Source organism: Lissotriton helveticus, chromosome 1_1, assembly GCF_964261635.1.
Source record: "Lissotriton helveticus chromosome 1_1, aLisHel1.1, whole genome shotgun sequence".
NCBI lineage: Eukaryota > Metazoa > Chordata > Amphibia > Caudata > Salamandridae > Lissotriton > Lissotriton helveticus.
Window position 1 is genome coordinate 1,339,081,037 of NC_136057.1, and position 27,851 is coordinate 1,339,108,887.

The 27,851-nt window shown below is 42.4% G+C and overlaps 1 protein-coding gene across 4 annotated transcripts in view; it reads right to left on the minus strand.

Moving 5' to 3' along the window:
- Positions 1 to 256: 256 nt before the first annotated feature.
- LOC144823810 (ultra-long-chain fatty acid omega-hydroxylase-like) overlaps positions 257 to 27,851 on the minus strand; it is a 225,999-nt gene continuing 198,404 nt past the window's right edge. For all 4 annotated transcript variants that reach the window (XM_078682666.1, XM_078682681.1, XM_078682689.1 and 1 more), the window contains 3 exons: positions 7,858 to 7,922; positions 4,304 to 4,386; positions 257 to 2,759 (listed from right to left, as the gene is read on the minus strand). In XM_078682666.1, coding sequence (XP_078538792.1) covers positions 2,582 to 2,759; positions 4,304 to 4,386; positions 7,858 to 7,922 — 326 coding nt within the window. In that variant the 3' untranslated portion in view covers positions 257 to 2,581. The remainder of the gene's footprint in view (positions 2,760 to 4,303; positions 4,387 to 7,857; positions 7,923 to 27,851) is intronic.

Here is a 27,851-nt window from a genome sequence, read left to right on the forward strand (position 1 = left end):
AGGGTGGCAGGTAAGTGTTCAATAAACTAGGGAAAGGCTGAGTAGGAAGAGGCTTTCTCAATGCTATCCAAACTCTCAGTAAGTTTTTGCATAGTTCCCAAAATAGGTTAATTTAACGTTGAGAAAATAATACAAGGAAATAATGAAAACCATCATTTATACTGCATTTATAAAACATCAGAAATCATGAAACCAACAATGAGAGAAAATAATAAAAATCACAATTGATACTGTATTTATAAAATACAAACACACCTTCTGCTTTCGGTGTTTTAATACACATTCCATGTGTTTATTGCATTTAAAGAAGCATTCTATTCAAGTTTACAAAAACACATTACACTGTGTTAATTAAATGAATACATTTGTGATCAACAGCAACATTCATGGTTCCCCCTTTTGAGGAGAACCTGTTTGGAAAAATGCTACTTTGTATACACTGGTAGTCAGGAACTATTTTTTCTTTAGCTATTCTGGTTCCTCCCCACCTGCTCACACCACCGAGATAGAATGTGGAAAGAGTACCCTTATGTCCCAATGGGAAGCAAAGAGTTTCTCGCCTCTTTCTTTTCATGTCCATCTCACCAGGTACGAGCGATCATTCAGTTCTCTGATCCTGCGCATGAATCTCCTCTGTGGTGTTATTAACACACAAGTAACTCTGAATAACTGAAAGTAAATGTGTCTTTATTGCAAGCCTCAGCAATCTGCACTTTGATTCATTGGTTATTTTATATGGCTGCAGAATATTCTATATACACACTCTTTTCAAAACGCATCATAGACAATGGCAGATATGAATGTAGAATCCACTGAGGAGATGGTCAGCCCTATTGAGAGAAAAGATGGAAGCGCCAGTTACAACATGGCGCCCATCCTGCTCTCTCACCCACATTTTTTTGTAAACACATTTTTATTAAGTTTCATGCTTTCTACAAAGCAGTGGTACATCTCAGCATCTGCACCGTACACATTACACAAATATGTAGATATTGATGAGATAAGCCTGATTCGCCTACATACAAGTAAGCATTGAGGGGCATATTACCAAGCAATAGCGATAATTATCGCTATTGCTTGGTTAGAGACAAAAGTTTACCGCAGAGCTGCGGCGATTTTTACGGCAGATAAACCTTGGTATTACCAAGGTTTATCGCAAATGCGATAAAAACGGCCGCAATGCATGAATATCGCTGAAAAGTCAGCGATATTCATGCATTACCGAGCTAATGTTCTTAGCCATGTTATCCACCTCCCATTGGATAACATGCCTAAGAACTGCTCAGGGCAGGTGTTAGCTTTTGGAGATATTCGCGCTTAGCGCGAATATCTCCATAAGTTGGTAATAGGAGATAGCGATGTTAGCGACTGTTTCCAGTCGCTAACATCTTGGCACGCCCACTTTGCATGTCATTAGTGATAAATATCACTGACATGCAAAGTGGGGCCCAAGAGGGTCGCTATCTCCTACTAGCTGTCACTAACTGGTGTTAGCGACAGCTAGGTAATAGGGAGATAATTTTATCTCCGCTTTCTTGGCTTTTAAAGCCAAAAAAGCGGAGATAAACTCCCTTGATAATATGCCCCTCAGTACATTGCAGTACAATTGACATACCGGTTGTTACAGATCGTGCCTGCTATCTTCGCAGTCAGGTTACCTATTCTGTACCGTTGCTGTAACTTACATCGTTCTTAAATTCCTTAGTATAACCATATCGTCATCTTACAAAAACAATTAACAAACCATCCTGTAACAGTAAGTGTTCCCTCCCCGGCCCGCTAGTCCTATATGCGTTCAAACGTCAGATCCTGGGTCCCAGACCTGCTATGACACCATGCCATACTGCCTACAATGTGCCCGGCTCGTATCCTAGAACGTTCAGGTAAGAGTCACAGTACTATGCGTCTTATTGAGCGCTGACAACAATATTATCAAAGTCTATATCCAGTGATCTACAGGTTTCCAACATGGTATCCCATTCCAGTGCTATTGGAGATTTCCACAGTCCCTTCGCCTCCTCTCGCCTTATTACAGCACTCTCTGCTGCGCCCCATCGCAGTAATTCACTGTGCCACGCCTATGCAGTGGATGTTATTTTCGATTTCCATCGCATAGTGATAGCCCTTACTGCCAAGAGAAGTGCCAAGTATACAAACCTATATTGCTCTCTCACCACATAACTTGATTTCTATAGTCCAAGATTGAATCATATGTCTGCGGTGGCACATGGTGCCAGTACTCCCACTGGCCCAGCTGCACCAGTATTATTCCCTCAGCTGCTCAGTGTTCTTGAGTGTACACTCATGCTCCACTCTGCTAACTTCCTGAAGCCCTCACAGTTTAACAAACAGTTTTCAAATTGTACAGTTGTCATAAGACATTTGGAAAAAAGTGTACTTCCAAGGCTTCTGACCCAGGTACATGCTGACCAGGTGGTAATGAGTGGTTTTACACTCCACTGCTCGAGAAACTGTTCGCTGTACTGCTGTTCAGCCACTCACTCTCATGCAATCAACCACATTTTTCATTTTCAGTCCAATTGATGGCAGTGGTGGAGTCTGGGTTGTCTTTGTTCTATCCTCACTGTCTTTGTTCCAGAGGTTCAAGCTTCAGCCAGAGTCCATCTTCAGCCCGTAGAATCAGCTCTGGAGACCGACGGACAGTCCGTGTGGCATCTGGCATTACCTTAAAGCGAAGCAGCGTGAGGGCCAGAACAACCTTCATCTCCGCCATTGCAAAGTTCTGCCCGATGCAGTTCCTTCAGAACCCAAAAGATAAGATAAGTAATTTAATTTGGTGTATTGTTTCATGAAAACCACCACGAACAGGCTCCACGGTTACCTATGTTGAGAACAAATGCTCACCCAGAGAGATCGGCTACTGTTTAAAGAGTCTGCATAACTTGGGTATTATGTTTGCCTTATCCCACTGCCAGAGAAGCCCAACTTGTCCTAAATCTCAATAGTGTCTCACATTCTAAGTAGTTTATGCCAAAGCACGCCAATGTCACCACACTCAAGAAACTCTGGTACTGCATACAGTTGCCATCAGCAGAAAGAAAACCTGACACCACACAAAGACACTGAACATTCCACATGGTGTTTTTCAATGGGCAACAAACATTCATTATTTCCTGTTGACCCCCTTACAAGCCACCAAGTTTGCATTGGTGTCGATCCTACACTGACCCATTGGGCTGGAAACACAGCTTTATTTCATTCCCTCATGTACACCACTCACAACCAAGAAACTTTCCTAGCTTAGTTTTGAATGTGCTCCTTGGTATTGCTATGCATGTTGACTCTCTTCGAACACTGCAGCATTTTACAATGCACATCTTTCAACGGAATAATCATTTGTGCCAAGTTTCTTGGGTTAGCCTCCTAGCTGGTTTTGCTTATTTCTCACCCACTGTGTTTAGAGAGAGTGTGCATTTGTCTACCAAAGTCAGCTTCATTGTAAATTGAGAGGGTGGGTGGCATGTTATTTTGGACTGGACTGTTCCTATTGCAGCTTGACCAATATTGGGTTACATGAGGGTGGTTCTTGTCCAGAGCAGCATAGAAGGTACAAGTAATGAACTGGAATGTAGCCCAGAGTAACTACCACCGACACACTCATTTAGGCATTCCACCCATCACCTTTTTATGTTTGTCTTGATACATTCTTGCAGGGATTCTGCAGGGTTTATCTTTCCTTCAACCACATCTGAGCTCATGGGTAGCTACTCCACTCCAAGATTCTTAGTAACTACCTACGTCATCATGCCTCATGCCCACGTATGGTGATCTTCTTTGAAGATTACATGAGGGTGAGCATCCTTAGGAAAGGACACCATCACTGAAGCACCATGAAGCTAAAACCAGAGCATCTGGGTAACTGTATTCCTCACCCCATTCCCTCTGTACTCAGAGAAAAAGAAAGACAAGCAACCAAGCCTCTACATGGCTACAACCCATGACCATCCTGTGGTCTTCATGTTCCAATAGGTGTTAACCTTTGGCTTAAAACACAGGTAACTTGCCTCTCTTTTACGTAGAGTTTGAAATTGAAGGCTTCTACACTCTTGTTAGTGTCAGCCATTGATAGACTACTCTATTTGGGATTCCTCAAGAGGGTTCCACCCAAGCAGCAACGCGCCCACAATGCTGCTGCAATGCCGAATAGAATCAAAAGCCCAGGAGCGACTCACACAACTCGCCCGATAACCAACTTGGGTGCTCTTGATGGTACATCATCAATTTGTGCTGGTTCTTAAAACCGACTATAGGTAATACGCGCTTTCTGACACTGGATATTTACCTTGGTCCTGCTGAGAAAGGTACAAAGGCATGTGGCGATCTTTCCTTTGAGTTTTTGGGATCAAAGCGATATGGATTGTAAAGCTAAAACAAGGATAGAAAAAGAGGTTTTGATTTAGCTACAGCCATAATATGTGTTAGCAACTTATTACTTGTTTATTGAAAAGCATTGCAAAGATTAACTAACCAGGGGAATGAGGGAAACTCATTTAAAGTCTTACATAACACCATCAGCTGAGGTACAGAGTTAGATAGATAGATAGACGGATGGACGGACAGACAGACAGACCGAAATATGCAGACTGCAGGGTAAAATATATATATTTACAGCAATAAAGTGCTAAAAAATGCAATTTCATTTTTTGCCACTCTGTTTCAGTATCAGAATGATATTAAACAATGATGTATACCCATTTATTTTAATATTTATTTCTGATGAACTTATAATGAATTGCTTGATGACCAACCTAATTCTAAAACTTCACTTACACCATTGTATTATATTAATTGTCCTTTATTCAGGGTGTCCATCTTTCTAGTATTCATTACTGTGATAACATACTTTAAGACAGATTAACAGCAATTTAGTTTACGCAGCAATTGCAAGACATCATTTTCTCCACATTCTTTTTGGTCTGAGATTTGCATTTTGGGGCCTTGAATTATGCCTTATTAGACTGTTCCTAATTTTTCATCCTATACATACATATGCCATTGCCCCATCTATCCCTCCAAAACTATGAAAACCCAAATATAGTTATATGATCTATTGGAGCCTGCAGTCCCTGTATTCAAGCCCATCTCTAATTACCTTATTACAGTTGAATTGTGATGTCCCTAGCACCTGTAATTATTAAATTACATAGCTAATCATCTGTAATAAGTTATTACAGTTCTGTTGTGATTATATAATTCCTGCTGCCAGAGGCAGCAACCAAGGTGGAAAGACAGGTCATGGAGCATACCTGCACCTGCAACTTAAACAACAAAAACAAGAACTGGCATTTCATTCTTCTGATTTGTTTTTCTAAAATGAACAGTGATCAGCAGAACAGAGTTATTTAAGGTAATATGTGTATTTTTGCACACTATATGTAATTACAGGAAAGATAGAATCTCTTTGCATGTTTCTACTCATTCTGTGGTTACCTTAAACCTAATCCATACTAATATTATAAAGAGAGAGCCCTAACATTTGAGGCGGGTAATCTCAGTAACCACAGCACCAATCACAACACCCAATACAGCATTGGAAAGGGCAGTTGCAGCAGAAGGACATAGGCTATACAGATGGCCACCATATACATTTGAAAGGTAAAAGAACCTTGCCAGCAAAGTAGTCCCTTGTGGGCGTGGGCGTGGGCGGGGCGCGGCATGACGACAAAAAAACAAAACGTTCCTTAAACGTGTGCGTTGTGCTGGGGGCATGTGCTGGGGGCGTGACAAAGGCTGGGGGCGTGACAAACGACAATGGGTGCGGCAATTGCGGAATTGCACGTGAGCAAGGGGCGTGGCCAATGGGCGCGGAAATGCACGGGAGCAAGAGCCTTCAATGGGTGTCTGAGTTTGGCCATTTGCGCAATTGCGCGGCAGCAAGGGCCGTGACAAACGACAATGGGCGCGGCAATTGCGGAATTGCACGGGAGCAAGGGCCATGACCAATGGGCGCGGCAATCGGCCGCCAACAATCGCGCCACATTCCTAAATTATGATGCCAATCCCGCACCTGGGCATATGCGTTCAATGGGCGTCTGCGTTCAGCTGGAGGCGTGGTAAGTAACCGTTCGCTCTGCTCACTTCTGGGCTTGCACGTTGTGCTGGGGGCATGTCACACATACTGGGGCCGAATGCAGTGTGTGCCTTGTGCTGGGTGCGTGTCAAACAGACTGGGGCCGAATGCCGTCGGTGCTTTACTAAATTGCCGTTACGTTCCTGCCTTCACGCCATGTGGGTCCTAACAAAATAATAATACCGGGAAATAACTTTCAAGGGTCACATAATTTGCATTGTAATACGGTTGCCGCTGGAGCCGGGCCTCAAGCGGGGGCACACGCCACTGAGCGTGCCTGCGGGGACAATAACTGCAGCTTCTCCTGCATGCTGTCACTCAACTCTCTGCATAAACGAATTTACACACGTCGCCCAACATCAACCAGGCTTGGAGCCGGCCTCAAGCGGCGGCTGATGAGACTAAGCGGCCCTGCTGGCTCACTTACCTTGAAACTGACTGCACTTTCCCACACGCGCAGCGTCTCTAGTGCCATCTGTCACCCACTCAACTCTTCGTACCTGGACAACGTTGGGACGGGCTGCTAGTCTAATATAGTTTTGAAACAAATTACTAACTGCTTTGTGATGTGTTTAATTTTGCACTACAGATTCTGCTTTTATTCTTCATGTCTACGGTTTTCATATGAAAGAGCAAGATACCAAAAATTTAAGAGGTTTGTGGACAGATGAATGGTGTGCCCATTTATTATAAGAAATAAAATACTCTTTGCTGTACGTTAAAAGGATATTGCAAGTCTCCTCAGAGTTCCCTCTGTGACCTTCCACACCCTTCAACATCTTTCCTTTACATGGTCATGGAGGAACCTGTAATTTGCAAAGCCTTATCATCATCAACAGGTACTCTTTCTCATAAATGTTAAATTATAAAGAATATAGCATTTAACACATGAATTAAGCTGCCTCTTGACAACCAAGTGAAACTTGCAATCTAAGTATCTCTTTGGAATCCCTTTGTCATAATACTTTTACAAGCACCCCCCTCTCTAGAGTTTGGAGACTGTGCGCATATGCCAATAAGTCTAAGTTTAGAATGATTCCTGATATCTTCTATATTGAAATGTGCATCCACACAATTAAATGGATTTCTAATTTTAATTGCTGTAAAATGTTTATTGATTCTGAACTTTACCATTCTCATTGCATTCCCAATGCATTTTGTCACAGTAGCGTACAGACATGAACCACATACTGCTTATTGTTGTTAATGAACGTATTAGTTTAGTATTTTCTTCATCACTGTGAGATTTCAATTCATTAATCAACTCCAAATTTGTATGTAGTGCACCTTCATGTACAACAAAACCCTGTTTTCAGAATTCCTCAGTGTTGGGACAACATTTTTCTGATTTCACCATTTTCAGTTCTTAGATTTATAACAAATCTCAAAAGTGGCTTCTTAGGTATCAGGTTAGTTCTTGGCACCAGTCTTCCTTGTAGTTGACATTATTGGAAATTATGGCGGACCGTCTATCACATATTGGGAAGCCTGTCCACCACCATTTAGGGCAATGTAATTGCAGACGCATGACACGCCTGATGGTGTGATGTAGAGGCCCACCCATTGAGTCTGACAGATGTTTTCTGCCCTTTAAATGGGGTGATGGACCACAGGGAATGGCTAAGGGGACATAACACATCTATGGCAGGTGCCCTGGTAATATCTTCTGCTAACTGGGGCCCTTAACAAGCAAAGTTTATCCTTGGTTTGTCTTCTCATGTAGGACACTGCATTAATGAAGAAATACTGGAAATGTGAACTGGTACCTGGGGGTCCGGCCAGACTGTGGGGTTATGGTGAGTCCCGTAAATGCTGATTAAGCAAGGGATTCCTAAAAGGAAAAGAAATGGAAAACACCACATTTACATCTGATATCATTATAGAGTAAATTATTTCTGTTTTCTTAGCCAAAACTTTAAAAGACTTATTTTTCAGAATGTTGTGTAAGCTTCACGGTTCTAAATAATAAACATGAGGGTGTATTGCCAACAACCTTTCCTTTGGAAATTGCATTAGCCACTATCAGATATGTAAGGAAAGAAAGGTGTCGTGACAGTGCTCTGCAAAGGATTCAAAGTGTTTTTCTAAGGTGTCTCAGAAATGTAATGTTTTATTCTTTGAGTTACACTTCAGGATCATAGATGTCCCCCATGGTGTCATGCAAAGGATTCCAAGGGTATTAGGCGTGCCACCTTTTTTTCTCATAGTACATACACATAGTTATAGCTGCTTTCACTAGCATAGTTCGATTCAATGTGTCTTAAATGTGCCTGCTCTCTGTGCTCTCACGGTGTCAAGAAGTGGGTTGGCTTAAAATCAAGCATCCGCTCAATTCTTTATATTGTTGGCACATCCGTGGGCAGGGCTCTGTTGTGCGGGCTTTCACTTTAGTCAATGTTAGTTGTACATGTGGCACTGCCATAGATGGACCTCTGAACCACTGTAGGGGTTTTGGAGTGCAGGTGTGCCCATGTGTTTTGATTCCCTGAAATGCTAGGAGTAGTGGAAGTGATATCACATGTTTTGACCCCAATGGCATCACAGGAAGTGCTGTCATATGGCTATTAATATGCTGGCACTCTCCCCTCAGTTTTTTGTGAAGGATCACCGACTAAATATCGACGGACACAATATAGACTACCCAAAATATCGACGCCAAAATATCGACGGATAAAATATCGAATTCCTATCTACAAACAGGTAAGTACCAAAATATCGAGTCCAAAATATCGTTTATATATATATACATTGTAAAAATATCGAATTTGTTAAAAATAATGTAAAATAAAAGAATTATTAAAAAATAAATAGCTAAAATATACTTAAAAATACTTAAATTACCTTAAAATTATTAAATAATTAATTCAACTTATAAAAAAGAAAAAATACAATCATATCTGTTAAAACATATATATATATAAACATACTATTAATAAAAAATACACAATATTATTACCGTAGGATAGCCTAGGGGTAAAAATTACTATTCCCACTCCTGGAAGTACAACAGTAGGGAAAGCGTTGGATAGCATAGGGTCAAAAATTACTATTCCAACTCCAGAGAGTGCAACAGTAGGGAAAGCGTTGGATAGCGTAGGGGTAAAAATTACTATTCCCACTCCAGGCCGAACGAGCTTGGAGACTAGCATACTGCCCTACCCGTAGGCAACTTTTTATTACCATTCTCAGCGAATATAAAAGAGACATCCTGGCAGCTAAGAAAGAATATTTTTCGGGTCGTATTCTAGCTGCGGAAAGCCAGCCACGTGAGATCTTTGCCACCGTCCATGAGCTGGCATCATCGGAGAGAACTCTGTCTAAGACTCCCCCTTCTCAGGCCCTATGTGAGTCGCTTAACGAGTTTTTCATTGACAAAATTGTTTGTATCAAAGCCAATATTCCTTCCCCTTCGCCCACCTTCTTTGACCTCCAACCTCCTGGCAATTACCTGTCCCTTACCTCCATTCCCGCTTTGACTAAAGAAACCCTGCTTCCCCTACTCAGGCGTGTTAAGTCTGGCTCCCCAGCTGACATCTGTCCGGCTCGATTCTTCCGTCAGATCTTTTCCGATTGTCCTTCCCCTGCTCTTACCATTCTGAATGACTCCTTCACACATGGGCTTGTCCCCACCTCTTTTAAGACTGCTATAATTATTCCCATTCTAAAAAAAACCGGGGCAGACCCAGCCTCCCCGGTAAACTATTGCCCTATATCCCTTCTCCCATATCTGGGAAAGGTAGCTGAGTCTCATGTCACCCAAACGCTCAGCTCCTTCATAGAGGCCACTAACTATCTTTCACCCTGCCAGGCAGGTTTCCGTCCCCGCCATTCCACGGAGAAAGTGGTTATTTCGGTCATGGACCAACTCAGGGAGGGGCTTGACACCAACACCCCCCAGGCCTTAGTCCTTCTGGACTTGTCCGCCGCTTTTGACACGGTGGACCATTCCATTCTTTTGTCCCGTGTCAAGGCGGCGGGCATAGGGGGACAGATACTGGCCTGGCTAGGCTCCTTCCTGTCTGACCGTACCCAGGCCGTCCATCTGGCCGAATTCTCCGCCCCACCTCGCAGCGTGCACTGTGGTGTCCCTCAGGGCTCTTCTCTTTCTCCCCTTCTATTCAATCTTTATATTTTCCCTCTTATTTTTGCATTACAACAAATGGAGGTCACAGTCTACAACTATGCTGATGACCTCCAGCTCATTTTTAATTTTTCCTCCCCGACACTAGGTACCGCTTGCTTCCAGTCCGTCATGTTGTTTATCCGGGATTGGATGAACACGAACCATCTCAAACTCAACCCGGATAAAACAGAGCTGGTTCTGACTGGGGGGCGCGGCAACCCTTAGTCCCCTTCCTTTTGCCCCCCTTCCCTTGGTCCCCCCCTATTCCCTCACACTCTGTCAAAACCCTTGGAATCACACTTAACCAGCATCTCACTCTTCACTCCCATATTAGTTCTGTTGTTTCCTCCTGCTTTTTTAATTTGCGTATTATTAGGAAAATATCTCGGTTCTTTTCTTTCCCTGCACTCAAACTGATCCTAATGGCCATGGTCCTATCCAAGATCGACTATGGCAACATTATCAACAACGGCGCTCCCGCCTATGCACTTCAACGCCTTCAGCTGGTGCAGAACCAGGCAGCTCGCCTGGCATATGGCCTACCCAAATTCCACCATTCCTCTCCTCTCCTTTTTGCCCTTCATTGGCTCCCCATCAAACAAGGGACTCTCTTCAAACTTGGATGTCTTACTTTTCAAGCCCGGGAGGGCACGGCTCCTGCTTTTATCAACTCTGCCATTACGAACTATTGCCCCCCCAGAGATCTTCGCTCATCCTCCAAATCCCTACTTGTCACTCCCCGCTTCAAAAAACAAAGATCGGGAGGTACAAAATTCTCGGTCCTTGCCCCCACTTTCTGGAACACTCTTCCGCCCTCTGTCAGACTCTCCTCTTCCTATATGGAGTTTCGCAAGGCCCTAAAAACTTTTTTGTTCCAGCAAGCTTTTAGTCCCTAAATCCTAATTCTAATTCTAGCTCTAGTTCTGTGTCTTTTTTGCTTCATATTTCCCCCAGCGCCAAGAAACTGCAGAGTGAACGTGCGCTCTATAAATTTAAAAAAATTCAAATTCAAATTCAAATTCCAGTGAGTGCAACAGTAGGGAAAGCTTTGGATAGCGTTGGGGTAAAAATTACTATTCCCACTCCATAGAGTGCAACAGTAGAGAAAGTGTTGGATAGCGTAGGGGTAAAAATTACTATTCCCAATCCAGTGAGTGCAACAGTAAGGAAAGCGTTGGATAGCGTAGGGGTAAAAATTACTATTCCAACTCCAGTGAGTGCAACAGTAGGGAAAGCGTTGGATAGCGTAGGGGTAAAAATTACTATTCCCACTCCAGAGAGTGCAACAGTAGGGAAAGCGTTGGATAGCGTAGGGGTAACTTTTAATATCCCCACTCTAGTGAAAATAAATAAATATAAATCACATAATTATAAATTAATCAATTAATACATTTTAATTACCAATTAAGAATTAATTAATTACCAATTAAAAATTAATTAATTTTTTAAAATAAATACCACTTAATTAATTAACATGTTTAATTAATTATATTAAATTACTTTCCACCTTATTCCCCTATAAACCCACAACCCACTACTAACAATAAAATAATATTATTCACATATTTATCAATTCATCAATTAATAAAAATTCATTATCAATTAACAATTAATTAATTACCAATAAAAAATTAATTGACAATTTATTCAAAATAAATACCAATTCATTTATTAACATGCTTGATTAATTATAATTAAATTACTTCCCACCCTATTCCCCTATAAACCCACAACCCGCTACTAAAAATAAAATGATATTATTCACATAATTATCAAATAATCCATTAATAAAAAATAATTATCAATTAACAATTAATTATTACCAATTACAAATGAATTGACAATATATTCAAAATAAATACCAATTAATTAATTAATTAACATATTTAATTAATTATAATAAAATTACATCCCACCCTATTCCCCAATAACCCCACAACCCGCTACAGAAAATAAAATAATATTATTCACATAATTGTCAATTAAACAATTAATAAAAATTAATTATCAATTAACAAATAATTAATTATCAATTAAAAATGAATTAACAATTCAAAATAAATAAAAATTAATTAATTAACTAATTTAAATAATTATAATTAAATTACTTCCCACCCTATTCCCCTATAAATCCACAACCCGCTACAGAATTAAATTACGCAAAAATTAAATAACATAAAATTAATTACTTACAATAAATTACAAATAAATATACACTTTTCACACATAAACTAACACATATAACACTTAAACAATTCGATATTATTAAAAAGTCGATATTTTTAATCACCTATATTATGTACTTCGATATTTTGACTGTCTATAGTTTTAAATTCGATATTACTGTACTTACCTTCAAAACGATATTTTAGATGTCTATATTCTGTCCAGTCGATATTTTGTCCATTCTATATTTTGGACTCGATATTTAGGTTACTCGATATTTTGGAATCGATATTTAGACCGTTTACTGTAGTGTGTTTATCTAGGTACCTGAATCAATATTCCTATTCTCTGCCCTTGTCCGGTTATGAATCAATAATATCCCTACAACGGCATAGAAACCCTTTTCATAATTCAGTCATAGCGCATGCTGTCACATTAAGCAAGCCTATTCCTCCAGCCCCCTAGAAAGCACACCGAGTTCTTAAACAAATCCAAGCCTCCAGCAACCTGGGAAATCCCCACTGCTATTGGTTTGATTTCGTCCGAGAACTCCTGTAAAGCACTGTAAGAACGACCAGTTCTTAGTGACATCTTTATTGACGTCTTATGTCCATCCTTACGTCAAGCCCGGCACCTTTCAGGTATAAATATACCAACGCTGCCTTAAGCAAACACACGGTGGTAATCCTGGAGCAGAGCAGCTATCTACTTCCGAAGAGCCCAGCTGATGCGAGAGCCCACGGACGCTGCCCCTCCCTTTTGACACGCTGAGAAAGACGCTGTCTTTTATCTTGCCGAGAAATCCAGCCTCCGGCGTTTCCAGCTTACCCTTGCGGGTGACTGGGATACCGAGTCCTGAGAGAGAGATACCAGCCCTCCTGCCTTCTAATACCCAGGTACTGAAATGACTAAACCCTTACAGAGAATTCTTGAGTCAGATTCTTGGCAAAACAAATTTAACTTAAACTGCTACTTACTTACTCCTCCCACGTATTAGGCTTAGGTCAGGTACACCGGGGTAGGCGTAGTTAGAAGCACCAGTTGAGTACGATTAGTCAATGTATATATGTATGTATCTATTTTATCCATTTTAAAGTATCATATGGCTAAGAAACCATATCCATGCTTTTACAGTATTATTTCATACTCCTGCTTTTACTGTATGCACTTTACTTTACTACAAGTATTGCAATTGTAGCAATTCATTTCTCTTGTATGAGGAAAGAGACTGCTCAATAAATAACACCTTTTATTGTCAGTCAGTCAGAATATCTTTATTCGACTTGTTCCAAGTCATACAAAGAAACAAAAGCAATAAAAACATTACATGCAATACTTGTTCCTACGTTTTCCTAAAAAGCAACAGTCTAAATGTACATTTAAAAAGTTATATACATAGTTAAAATAGATTTACATTTCATATAAAAAAGAACATAGTAAAACCATTAGTTTTAAGGCGAAATTTGGCCGACAGCTTTAGCCCTTGCAGCGGCCACCAAAAAGTTAGCAGTGCAGAAAGTAATGCGAGGATTTGACAAAAGTTGTAAAAAGAGCAGCGCCGGGCGCACCTGTGTGAAGCCGGCTTCTTTCAAAATAGGAAGCAAATATTTTTTCCTCTGCTCATGGTACAAACTACAAAACATGACATAATGCATTGTGTCCTGCACGGAAAAATGGTCGCAGCTACAGGGAGGGGCTAAGTCTGGCTTCTGCCAGCTCTTAAAGGAACCTAAATAAAAATGTAACAGGTTGAACCTAAACTTAGTTAATAAAAACCTGTGATAAGGGAATGTAACGAAGCTGAGATAAGGTGCAAGTGAGGATGCGCTAACCCAAAAGGCTATGTGCCCTTACTGCTGGTTTCAACAGTTCGTGTTCCTCACGACGCGCTTCCTTCCTTTCCCTAAATGACTTTTTTATATAGTCTATGTCCTTAACCCTGATTTTCTCTGGGGATGAAAAAAGTTCCGGACGACCCAAATCTGTAAATGATTTGACTAAATAGGCCAGCCATGGAATGCTGCTGTATTTGTCAAGCGATAAGACATCGTGTAGAATTTTATGGTTCAAAGGGAGATCTTCGTTCAACCACATTTTCAACCACAGGGTCAGGGGGGCTAGACTCAATGTGTCTGACAGATAGGGTAAGCCCACTTCTTTGTGAATAGAATAAGTTGGGGTTGACTGTGGTACAGAGAGCAGGGATCTAATAAATCTGTTTTCTGCTCTCTGAATAGGATCAAGGTTTACATACCCCCACAAAGGGGACCCATATAGTGCAATAGCCACAGGCTTACACTTATAGATTTTTAAAAGAGCTTCCATGGGCCTTGCTCCTAACTTGCCAGCGAAACCCAGGAGCGCTGAGGATGATCTGATTACGGCCAGCCTCTTTGCTCTTATCTGTGGGCCCCACGATCCTTTCTGGTCGAACAATACGCCCAAGTAGGGGAATGTAGTTACCTTAGAGACGGGGACCCCTCTGCAAAAGAATGTTTTATGTCTTTTTTTAGTGCACTCACGCCCCATTACCATCGTGTGTGACTTAGAGACATTAACCTTGAGGTCCAAATTATCCATAAAAGAACCGAAGGCGTCCAGAAGGAGCTGGAGGCCAACGCCGGTACGGGCAATCAACACAGCATCGTCCGCATACAGGAGTGCCGGGATTTGGGCGCCTCCTGCACGCGGAACGTCCGCTTCCTGGCCCCGTAGATGTGCCCCCAGGCCATTGATATAGATGGTAAAAAGCAAGGGGGCTAAAATACAGCCTTGCTGTACCCCTTTTAAAGATTTAAACAGTGGTGTACATCTGCCATTATTTGACACTCGAACGGCTGCAAAAAGCTCCTGATGCAAAGTGGCCATGAACACGACCAAGGCTTCGTCGATACCCATCTCCAACAAGATCAACCATAGTTTTGTCCTATTGACCAGGTCGAAAGCCGAGGAGAGGTCCATGAATGCAAGAAACACGGAGCCCTCCTTGGCCACAGTGTATTTAGAGATAAGTAAATGCAGATTGATACATTGTTCAATGGTCCCTTTTCTCTCTCTAAAACCATATTGTAGATCACACAGTCCTCCACAACCCTCAACATTCTCCCTCAGTCTGAATAAAAGTACTCTACCCAAGATTTTTATGGTTGAGTCCAAGAGGGATATGGGCCTATAACACGCGGGATCGTCCCGCTGACCTTTGTTTTTGAAAATAGGGACAATGGTGGATATGGCCCACGAGGCAGGAGCTGGATTACCATTAACTGCGTTGAACACATTTGACATAACCTCCGCCCACAGTTTTGGTGAGTACATAAAAAAGTCAGCAGGGACTCCGTCAGGGCCAGGTGCCTTATGTTTTGTAGTTGCCAAAAGAGCTTTTTCCACTTCTTGGGGATTAAAGATGATAGGATGTACAGCTATGAAGGGCAGTGGGACCTCTTTGCTTCCTTCTTCCTCGCCCCCATAGACGTTTTTAAAATGAGACAGCCATTTTTCATCGGTGATCACGCAGTCCATGGGTGCATTTTTGTCTTCAGAGAATAGGGGCTGTTTAATGATCTCCCAAAATCTCCTGCTATCCTTCAACACTGCCGCTGAAAGGAGATTTTCCCATGCTTCGCGTTTGATGGTGTCCTTGCGATTCTTTATGGCTGCCTTATAATTTTTCCTTAGTCTAGAGATATCATCTTTAACCCTAGGAACATTTTTTAGGGCTACCAGCAGATCTCTATGGGCGTTCGTACATGCAGAGTCAAACCAGCGCTTGTTTCCTAGGGTTCCCTTTATAGGCTTGGCTAAAAGATCCTTTGACACCTGGCCACATATTGCCTCATATGCTGCTACTATTTTTTTCCCTTGGGCGCCTGTTTTTTTACAGAGCTCTACCTTGTCTTTAATTTTTGGGAAGTTTTTTGCATAGAAATTTTCCGGGATCACTTTAGCCCATTTCACTCGTCTATCTTGATCAGTGGTCCTCAGGGGATGTGCAAGTTTTACTGTTATTGGGGGTACCCCCATCTGAGCTCCCCAGGCCACTTCGAGTAATACGGGGTTATGGTCGCTATAATGTGTTAAAACTGTACGATAATCCGTGGTCCGACTTAGAATGCCTTGTGAGACGAAAATGTAATCTATCACTGTTCCATGTTGGGTGCCAGTAAAGGTTGGCATTCTCGGGCCCCAATCAGGTTCGTACAGATCATAGTTAGCGAGTAGTTCTTCAAGCTCCTGCCCCTCTGCGGAATGTTCAAAGTGAGGTCCCTGTAAGGCCACATCGTCAACCTCATTATCGCTACTTCCCTTACAGGCTAGGTTACATAAATGAATATTAAAATCGCCTAGTAAGATAAACTCAAAAACAAACTTGATATTCTGAGATACTGTATTTAAAATGCTGTCTAGGTTAGTAATGTTGCAACCTCTGTAATCGCTATTCCCAGAATTATAAAAGTTGACATATAAGGTCCTGCTAGTATTATTGATCACCCTTTCAACCATTAAGATATTATCAGAGTCAGTGCTAATCTGCCTGTAGCTTCCTTTTAGGTCTAAGGAAAACAAAATTACCAGACCGCCTTTAGCTCTACCCGCTCGGCTAGGGACTGCAGGTTTGGTGAAACTGGTGAACCCATCCCACCAAAGATTGGCGGATGTGTCCCAGGTTTCTTGCAGGGCGATAATGTGATGGTTTGAGACAAAGCTCAACCAGGCGTCATCCTGACGTTTTGCAATTAAGCCTGCTACATTCCAACTTATGATCTTGCAGGAGTCAGTGGGTATCCTAGGTTCATTTACCCCCTCCAAGTCCCCTTCAGCTGTTCGTTGCGTTAATGATCCCTCATTGAGTTCCACTTGAGAGAGGCTCTGTGTATTCTCAATGATCGGGCTCGGCATGGCGCAAGCCTCCATCCGATATAAAATCGGGGGGTGGACAAGATTTAACGACTCTTGGGACTCTGATGCTTCCTTATGAGTAAGTTCACTGAGGTATTCGACAATATTATGCCGACCACTATTTAATGATGGCATATTCAGTGCCTCACTTTCTGAATCGACTCCTACTTTAAGTCAATCACAGGTATTTAGATCAGATAAGGGGCCATACCTATTTCCCATTCCAAAACCCCACTCAAAGGGAGTAGCTACCTGACCCTGCCCAAAAACTGCTGTGTTCCACATGGGTTGTGGCGTATTTGGACGTGTCAAAAGCTGATCATTTCTCATCCGGTGTGTAAACCCATTGCCCCGACCACTATGATCGTAACCCGAGAAACCGGGACCCCAACCATTTATACTAGGCTCGTGTGGCATGGCAGGCCTGATGTTTAGCTCACTCGGGTAGTTGAATCTTCCTATCTCAAAGTTGGTTGTGGGCTGGAAACGATCGTTAGAATATCGAGGTCTGGTGCCCCCTCCCCAGCTAATGATGTTAGTAGGTCTCTTATATCTGGGGATATTGGGGAATGTGGCAAACTGAGTCTCACTATAGAAAAATTTAAGGGTGAGGGGAATTATGGAGCCACTGCGACGTTGGGGTGGAAAAATATTGGTCAGAATGTCTGGGAGGACCTCCGCATTGGCAAAGTTTAAGATTACACAATCCCCCTTAAACTTTTTTGGCTTGCTCCCAATCCAAGATACCCTCCTGGTCATAACGATGTCCCCTGCCAGTTTATCAAACCCTTGATGTGCCATGTGCATGTTATTAGTGAGCCAATGTAGCGCTTTATCTTTCAAACCCTGTTTGGACTCTGTTTTGTCATGTGATAGAACAGGAACGTTTGCCAGTACGAGTACTACTGGAGAGGCTTCCAAGATGAATTGAGCTGAGACATCCTCTTGTTGCGGTTCCGCAGTAACAGCAGCTGTGCTGGTGGGGAGGTCTCCAACTTCTGCTTCCTGTCTAAGTACAGGTAATGATGGAGATGGTTGCGGGTGCCCTTGTAGGGTGGGCTGTGGGTTGCTTTCGGTTGGGGTGGCCTCCACATCCGTAGCCACTAGGTTTGTGACAAGGGAGGATAAGTTCTCCACCTCTTCAGCCAACTTGCTGTGTACCCCGCCGAACTTTTTAACCTCAGATGTTAATTTGTCCAGTTTCCCGATCAGGGGCTTAATTATAGTCCTGATTTTGATGTCTATCATATCTTGAATCCTATTAAATAGGTCATCATCAATAATGCGTCTTGACTCTACATCAATGTCCAGCTCCGCATTTTCCCTTTACGTCTTGGAGGTGGGGTGGCGGCCTTTTTCCTACCTTGTTGTTTCCCCCCCCCCTTTGTTGGGAATTTTCTGCAGGCTCTAACAGCCCGTGTTGCAGGCTGCAGGGGTGATAGGACTTCATCCGCTATGGCTATCTGGTGGTTGGAATCAGCAACAATATTAACTGATAGATCTATTAGGTCTATTAGTGGATCCGAGTCATCAACCTCATTGCCATTATCTTGGGGAATAGAATCTGCCATATTTATGGGGGGATTTTCTAGCGGTATGTCCGATGTCGCTGTGCTTAAAACGCTTGTGGAAGGGCTTTCTGGAGGCAGAATTGGCGATTGGCTCAAGCCTAGGGATTGCCTTCTCTCATTGTTGATCTTGCTGACCACTTGTACTAAATAAGAGTCCAAGGTGTTAAGTGGCTCAGTGGGAGCAGGTACCAGTTTCTTCCCCATATTTGCTGCAGTCTATTAAAGGCTGTCTGGGGCTGAACGGTCTTGCTGGGTTTAACTCAGGTGTGTTCAGTAAATGATAGCGGTACAAAAAAAAAAAAAATCAATCAGCGACGACAATTTGACGGACTAATCTCATTAGCACGATAATATATGCTAGGATGTCAAACTGGAAACAGTACCTTATCGTCTCCGAACGGTAGGTGTCAAAGGGGTGGCCTAGCCTGGCCTTTTCGTGCCTCTGAGGGCCACAGAGGGCCCGCCCTTTGCCCGGGCTTAGCCCGGCGTCGCCCGCGCGCGTCCCGCGACGCGGAGGGCGGGCTGTATTCTTAAGCGCCTCCGGGCGCGGAAATGCTGCAGGTGGGCGTGGCAGTCCCGCTAGGTTGTCTGGGGTTTGTAGTCCCCCCACGCTGCGGCCGCTATGCTGGTAGTTTGCGGCGGCGTGGGGGACAAGCTGCCAACAGCGCACTTGTAGCGCTAAGGGATTCAGGGCTTTCTGGTCTCTTCGCGGCTCACACCAAGAAGCGTCCCTCGCTGCAAATATGTCTCCCGCTCCCCCGAGGGCGGGCTGTATTCTTAAGCGCCTCCGGGCACGGAAATGCTGAGGGTGGGCGTGGCAGTCCCGCTAGGTTGTCTGGGGTTTGTAGTCCCCCCACGCTGCGGCCGCTATGCTGGTAGTTTGCGAAGGCGTGGGGGACAAGCTGCCAACAGCGCACTCGTAGCGCTAAGGGATTCAGGGCTTTCTGGTCTCTTCGCGGCTCACACCAAGAAGCGTCCCTCGCTGCAAATATGTCTCCCGCTCCCCCGAGGGCGGGCTGTATTCTTAAGTGCCTCCGGGCGCGGAAATGCTGCGGGTGGGCGTGGCAGTCCCGCTAGGTTGTCTGGGGTTTGTAGTCCCCCCACGCTGCGGCCGCTATGCTGGTAGTTTGCGGCGGCGTGGGGGACAAGCTGCCAACAGCGCACTCGTAGCGCTAAGGGATTCAGGGCTTTCTGGTCTCTTCGCGGCTCACACCAAGAAGCGTCCCTCGCTGCAAATATGTCTCCCGCTCCCCCGAGGGCGGGCTGTATTCTTAAGCGCCTCCGGGCGCGGAAATGCTGCGGGTGGGCGTGGCAGTCCCGCTAGGTTGTCTGGGGTTTGTAGTCCCCCCACGCTGCGGCCGCTATGCTGGTAGTTTGCGGCGGCGTGGGGGACAAGCTGCCAACAGCGCACTCGTAGCGCTAAGGGATTCAGGGCTTTCTGGTCTCTTCGCGGCTCACACCAAGAAGCGTCCCTCGCTGCAAATATGTCTCCTATATCATATGGCTAAGAAACCATATCCATGCTTTTACAGTATTATTTCATACTCCTGCTTTTACTGTATGCACTTTACTTTACTACAAGTATTGCAATTGTAGCAATTCATTTCTCTTGTATGAGGAAAGAGACTGCTCAATAAATAACACCTTTTATTGAAAACGCCCATCTCTCTTTTTCTCTGCAATCTGGTGAAACTAAGTACGCACTTATTGACTGAGTGAAATAGCTGTCTTTTGTTTTCACATGACTCTAGAGATACACTCTTATTCAGGGAGAGCAAAGTTGTCATGTTTTATGGTTGTCAGAAACTAAATCCCTTCTTGTCTATCCAGGGAGGTTACACTCCTCCTCGCTTATTCGAGAAAGTTTCTAGTGAACTCTGAGCTAGCTGGCAAAAACTTAAGTCTAATATAGTCAGTAGAGACCTAGTTAACCTCAGTCCTACGTCTACACTACTGAAGATATTATTCCAATGCGCAGAGCCTATTGGGACTATAGGAACTACACTACATGGTGCCCAATGTTTGGTAAGGCGATAAATCTAGCGCAAGACGTTAGAGTAACTCAGTTGTGCTTTTTCACACAGACCCTGTCTCCCGTAAATACTCCAAAGACGTCTGGAGTGGGTCAAAGGTTAAAAATCCGCCAAAACTTAGTAGGAAGAGATTTCTATGTATAGTTTTTGGTTTATTCAACGTTGAAGGATACAGTGTTCCAAAATATTGTGTACCTAATCTTTGTTTCCTTGAAACTTGATCTGCAACAAAAACTTTTCTGCCAGTAACATGGGGGAAAGTGAAGAAGAAAGGGAGACAGCTAGAATAGCAGCTCGACTCCTAGAGGATGACAATAGTCTCCTACAGAGTGACCCGGATGCAATACTCATTCCGGTCAACATAAGAAAAACTATAACTCTTAAACTTATAGAAAATGGACTGACATCGAGAGGTGGTACAGTCATATTCGTAATTGAGGCACATGAATATCGGCAGACAGAGGTATTCTATTCATGGATAAACTTTCCAGCAGCAAACGCTGTCACACACGAGTTCCACTATTACAAAATAGAGGAACCTCCGGATGACTACACTCCTATCGAGGAGGTGGAAATCCCATTAAAATACCAAGAGCACCTGCTCTGGTTTAAAGGCACCCTAAAACATAATAATCACATCACCGGGCTCGGTCCACTAGGTAGACCAGGAGCAACGTGGCCGGTTCTAGCCAGCTACACACCACATCCAGACATCGAAAAAATGTCAATACCAGAACTTTTAGAACAGCTAAAACAACTAATTAAAATACATAGACAATTAGTCCAATATGTAATGCGGACTTCAACAGTTCAACCAGCTATTAACATTCCACAGCTGACCCCTCATCAGGGGAACACAAATAAAATTACACCACAGAACATACAGTCATGTCTGGGTAAAGTACCCATAAAACCGGAACAAATTCCATTCTGGTTAGCACAAAAAATAACTCAAATAGAGGCAGTATTTCCGGATACTACCCCTGTTGAGAAACGCAGGATTCTGACTATCTGTCTTCCAATGGGGATCGCACCACACGTGGAGGACTGTGACACTTGGGCACAGTCTTTGCTTCCATTTACACAAAAACACATGGTGTTCCGTCCATGGCGGTAATACCCGATGTGCTAAGACAGATTTAAAATGAATACGGTCCAGAACCTGCTTTAACTCTGGGTATGAAACTACTGAAAGACTTCAAGCAGGTCTCAGCTTTATTATTATCAAACATAAAAGGAGAAGCAGCATCTGTGGCGATCCGCCAGAAATTGAAGGAAACAGATATAGCAGAACAACCATTTGAACTTGCCAGAATCATAGAAAAATCCTATGAAGAACTAGGAAGAGATAGTTTGGGTGGGAAACCAGTAAAACCCCAACTAACTGAAAATGCTGAAAAAATATTTATTAAAAATAATCTAAACACTCCAAAAAAGAGCTGGGATGGAAATAAACAATCCACTCCCAAAGAAAAAAGATTCCAGTCCAGAGGAAGGTCTCCTCGCCGGAGAGAAAGATCTCCGGAACAAGGACACAAGTCTCCACAGAGGGAGCCCTCTGAAAAAAGATACAACCTTAGAAATAGGGATAATTTGAAGAAACCTGATAGATATCAAGATATTGATAAACGTCCCTCTCGATCTTTTCAGACTTCCTCACAGAAATCGGAAAGAAGAGGACGGTCAGAACAAAGGGAAGAGCACGTCAAGTCCAAAGACAAGGAACCTGCTCATCAAAGTAAAAAATTACAATTTCCAAAAAAGAAGGTAGCCAGTATTAAAGTAATCAAACATGACGAGGATCCTGAGGACACAGCTGAAAAGCGGAGAGTGGGCTCAGACAATGCTAGACAGCGCAGCAGAAGTGAGCATAGCTCGCAAGATCCTGATGAATCATCTGGAGACAGTGGACACGAATGAATACATTCAGGTGGAAACTGTAGATACCAGAGTTAGCAAACCTCATAAAATATACGAAATAACATTACGTATAGAGGGAGATAAGACTAGGAAAATAAGGGGTCTATTTTGGGATAACCTTTCTAAAGGCTATGACATCCTTTTAGCTGAAAAAGACTGGCCACCAGAGTTTGTCAGGGAGTGCCCTCATGGCGAAGAAATGATTATGCCTGCCTTCTCAAATCATATTCCAATTCATAACAAATATACACTTGCAAGAAAGTGGGCAGTAGCCCAAGCTCCTGCATTGTATAAAAACCATGTTGGATGGGATGAGGACTCTCCTCCTCACAAAATCCAGTTAAAATGTCAACCAACTGCACAGAGGCAGTACCCAATTAAGCAAGAAGCTAAAAAACAGGTCAGGGAGATCTTAGATCAACTTGAATACCAGGGGGTGATTGAAACATGCACCTCACAAATGAACAATCCTTTGTTTCCTGTCTCAAAACCAGACGAGTCATATCGTCTAGTTTTGGACTACAGACACCTTAACTCATATTGCAGAACATTTGCAGTACAAAACTCACACAGTGCAGCACTAATGAATAACATCGTGCGCAAAAAATACAAAACATCATTAGACATCTCTAATGGATTCTTTTGTCAAAACATAGCACCTGAAAGCAGATATTTGACCGCTTTCTCAATAATGGGCTCGCAGAAAAATGTTGTCGACTCCCACAGGGGTTCAAGAACAGCCCAGGATTATTCTCAGCAAGAGTAACAGAGTTACTACACATATATGATGATGAGGCATTATCTTATGTCGATGACATCTATCTAACAGATGATGACTTGGATACTCACTTGAAAAGAGTGAACACCATAATACTTGGGTTCGCAGCAGAGGGTTACAAATTCAACTTTAAAAAGTCACGAATTGCCCATCTAACTGTCCTGTTCTTAGGATATGAATTATCAAGTGAAGGCAAAAACCTGGCAGACAATTTCTTAGAGAAATGTGCTGTAATCCAAGCACCAAGAACGCTGAAAAACTTACAATCAATTCTAGGTTTCCTGAATTTCGGAAGAACTTACATTCTAAATTATGCAGAGAGGGTTAAACCTCTCTATGAACTAATAAAACCAGATTTTAAAACAATCAATTGGACTCAAAAACACACAGAAATTTTGAGATCATTGCAAACAGACATGTTAGCTAAAACAAAATTGCAAACACGCGATAATACACGCAACCTTGTAATCCGAGTCATCCCAGGAAGATGCGGATTCACATACCTAACCTCTAATGAGGGAGAAACGGTACCAATAGCATACAAATCACATTTGTACACAGAAGCTGAAAAAACATTCAGTATTGCGGAAAACATTGTACATGCGGTTCAAACAGCTGTAGCAAAAGAAAAAGCCCAGGCCGAAGGCAGACGGATTACTGTTTTAACAGCAGAATCAGCCTTTGAGGCATTAACAAGCCCATGTAATTTAACTACCGTGGCATTAAATCCAAAATGGATACAATGGGAAAATTCTCTTGCTACAGATAAAGTGAAATACTATTTTGACCTGAACATGAAAAAGTTAAAAAATCTAGAATATGAAAGAGAATATCCTCTGCCAATCGACATTCTGCCCATACGACAGTACGCCTGTGTAATATATACAGACGGATATGCACAACCCTCAGTTTGGGGAAAACAAGCCTATAACGCCACATGCGGGATTATTAAATACGTGTGGCGCGGAGGTAAATTGAGACCTCTGGTAACAATATCACACTCTGTAGAGAACAATTCAGAACAACAAACTGAAGTTATGGCTTTAAGAATGGCGCTAGATAATGCCGATCGCGAATTCCCGACACTAATAGTGTGCGATTCATATTACTGCGTCAAATCATACAATAAAGACTTGCAGAAATGGGTTCAAAACGGTTACAAAGATGACACAGGTGCCACAATAAAGCAAAAATCGCTTTGGGAACAAGTAGTTCTTTTACAGAAAGAACTACCAAAGACTCACGTGATACATTCATTGAGTCATGAACGTGATGGCGTTCACATTACAGGGAATTCATTGGCTGAGACAGCCACAGCGGAAGCAACTAAACCGGCTTCCGTAGCTACAAAAAAGCGTTCAGAAAAATACATAGACGGGGAAACCATGCTGGCGGTAAAAACGTCATCAAAAGGCGACTGTGCAGCGCTACCCGTCAACTATCCACTCAATTATACATACATAATGGATGGAAACTCCGTTCCTTTTGCTCAAATCCCTGGAGTGGGGGATAGAGTAATTCCAAACACGAACAGGAGAAACTTATTAATAGCAGACGCACATATGGGGGAAGGTCTAGGGCATCGAGGGATCTTGAAATCTCTGAGAGAATTACAATCAATATACTGATGGCCGGGAATGAGCCTGCAAAACTACAAATTTGCATTTTACTGTAAAAACTGCAACAGAGATCGCAGTGGCGAAATGCCCGGAGAATTACCATTGCCCTTCTTTTAGATATCACAAGAATATCAATACGAAATACCCAGGGAAAATGTGTCTCATTTAATATATTTAAGACTAGTTTCACTAAAAATGTAGACCCCAGCTCTCGGCTGACGCCAGAACTGTTATAAAAAGATTTGCGAGTCTATATCAGCATATACGCAATTGGCTTGCTACATTCTAACCAGGGTCCTGCCTTTTAGCTCTCGAGCTTAGAGGGAGGCCATGATCAGAATGGCCATTGCATTGCGGTAATCTTGTCACTTCCTTCCTGAGGGAAACGCGATGGTGGGAAGAAAAAACTGAGACATACAGCAATCTATAACGGCAAAGGTATTAGGTTCGGGGGTTGGGTGGGTCAAACATTTAATAAGTGTCCAACGTAGTCTTAACAATCTGCCAAGAAATTCTCTAAAAGGTTTCAGTCCGTACGAACTATTGTTCGGGACTAGAATGCATATCCAGGACCTCGATAGTCAAACTTCAGTGGTAGAAGGAAAATGCTTTGATATCAAAGATCGTTTGGCTATTTTACAGGACTTAAATGAAACAAGAAAAGACCTGAGCAACATAAAGTTGAAACAACAGCCAACAGCCACTGAAGAGAAACCACCTGTCCCAGCAAGGCCTGTCTAGATTCCAAAGATTGGGGATCTGGTCAGAGAGAAAATCGCGGTGAAGAAGGAATTTGGGCCTTCTTACAGAAAAGCAGTACCTGTCTTAGCTGTCAACGGAACAAGATCAGTTGTACTACCGCCCCTTGCTGGCAAAAAGGAGAACCAAGTTGTATCCATCGACCTGGTTAAACCACAATCATGTGGCCAATAATAAGTAGTAGGCCAAGTGGACTCCCAAGAAATAGCAGAACACCAAAGTTTGCTACAAATCAAGAGGTTCAAACTGAGAGACTAATCACATTTGATAAACCTACAGTGAATCAACAAGGACTATGCAACAAAGCCATGGAACTTATGCCTCTTAAAACCCAAATTGCAACAATTCATCAAGCAACACCTGTCTACAACGATGTAGCCACAGACTATGCGATTGAAACAAAGAAAAATCCAGACGCAATTCCAACAATTGACAGAACTGCATCAGGCTACTTCATCAATTTCGATGACTTTTCTGAGGATCCAAGCGAACCTGAGGAACAGCCAACAACAACAAAAACTTTTAAAGACAAAGCTAAAGAACTCTTTCATCAACTACAAGAAACCTATCTGATTTTCCCATGGATTGAATTTTGGGTGGTGCTAGGTGTCTTTTTCCTCCTGCTTTGGCTCATCATGGTACTATGCTTGGGACACTTCATTGAGGGAAAATATATTACAATGGACACAGCAAGTCAGAATATCAACCTGGTCCTAAAGCCACACAAGTCTTCACACATCGAGAAAAGAGAACTTTCTTCAGTAAACTTCACAGCCAATCCAATACCCGGTGGGGTAGCTTGGGACAAAACAGATTACGATATATATGGCCCGGTCGAGCTCTTGAAGTATCCTCATCAATTTAAGGTTTCATTAAGTGACTTTGTAAAACCGAGCACATTCTCTGATGATTGGGATTTTGAAAGTATTAATGATATGATGTCAGACTTAGTTATGTCAGCAAAATTTAAAGAATATGATTATTTACAAGGTTCATCAAATTATGAACAGATGTACTGCTACAACCACTATGCTAACCATTATTTGCAAAAATCTGCTCAACCTAGAAATGTTTTTAATTTTAATCAATGGGAACATTGTGCAACTCCACCAAAAGGCAGTTCTAACACATTTTATGATAAATTCCCATACTTCTCAGGGTTTAACACAAGTGAAGCAGAAACATTTTATTTCAAACTGTTAAATAAGACAGGAATGAAAACAATGCTGACAAATACAAAATTAATCTATTCAGAAACATTTTTAGAAAAAATGAATACATTTGGTTTTGATTTTTGGAACAAGAACATTGAAACGAAAACGATCTGGGGTACCAGAGATTGGCAAGTCCAAGGTATAGAATCATTATTCAGAGCCTGCTTGATCCCAGAACAAATTATATTTTTGTATGACACAATTCAACAAACATCTTGTTTTGGCCTAGCCAAAATTAAAGACTTAAACAAACCGTCTATTCCAAAGCCAACACCTGACAGTAATAGCACTACAGATGTTGAGATAGACGTATCCCATATCTTAAACCAAAACAGAACACATCCTGATTGGAAAAAATGGTTGATCTGGCCCACAGACACAAATACCTGTCAAAATAGATTCCTGAACAAAATACAGGGGTTCAAATTGACCAGGCCAGACCCTAGATACTCCCAGAGACAACATCCAGGGATAGTAACAACATACAGTGTAGGAAAACTCTGCCTTGAATGGCTACATACATCCACACTGGCAGAAATTAAGCAACACTTGACTTTACTTAAAGAAGGTGCTGACTTGCGTGATTTCATAATGGGACCGCGCAAACAGCGTCAAAAACGTTTCGTAGCGGCCTCTATATATGCAGCTTATAACGAAGGTTGGAAAGTGACTCAAATTGAA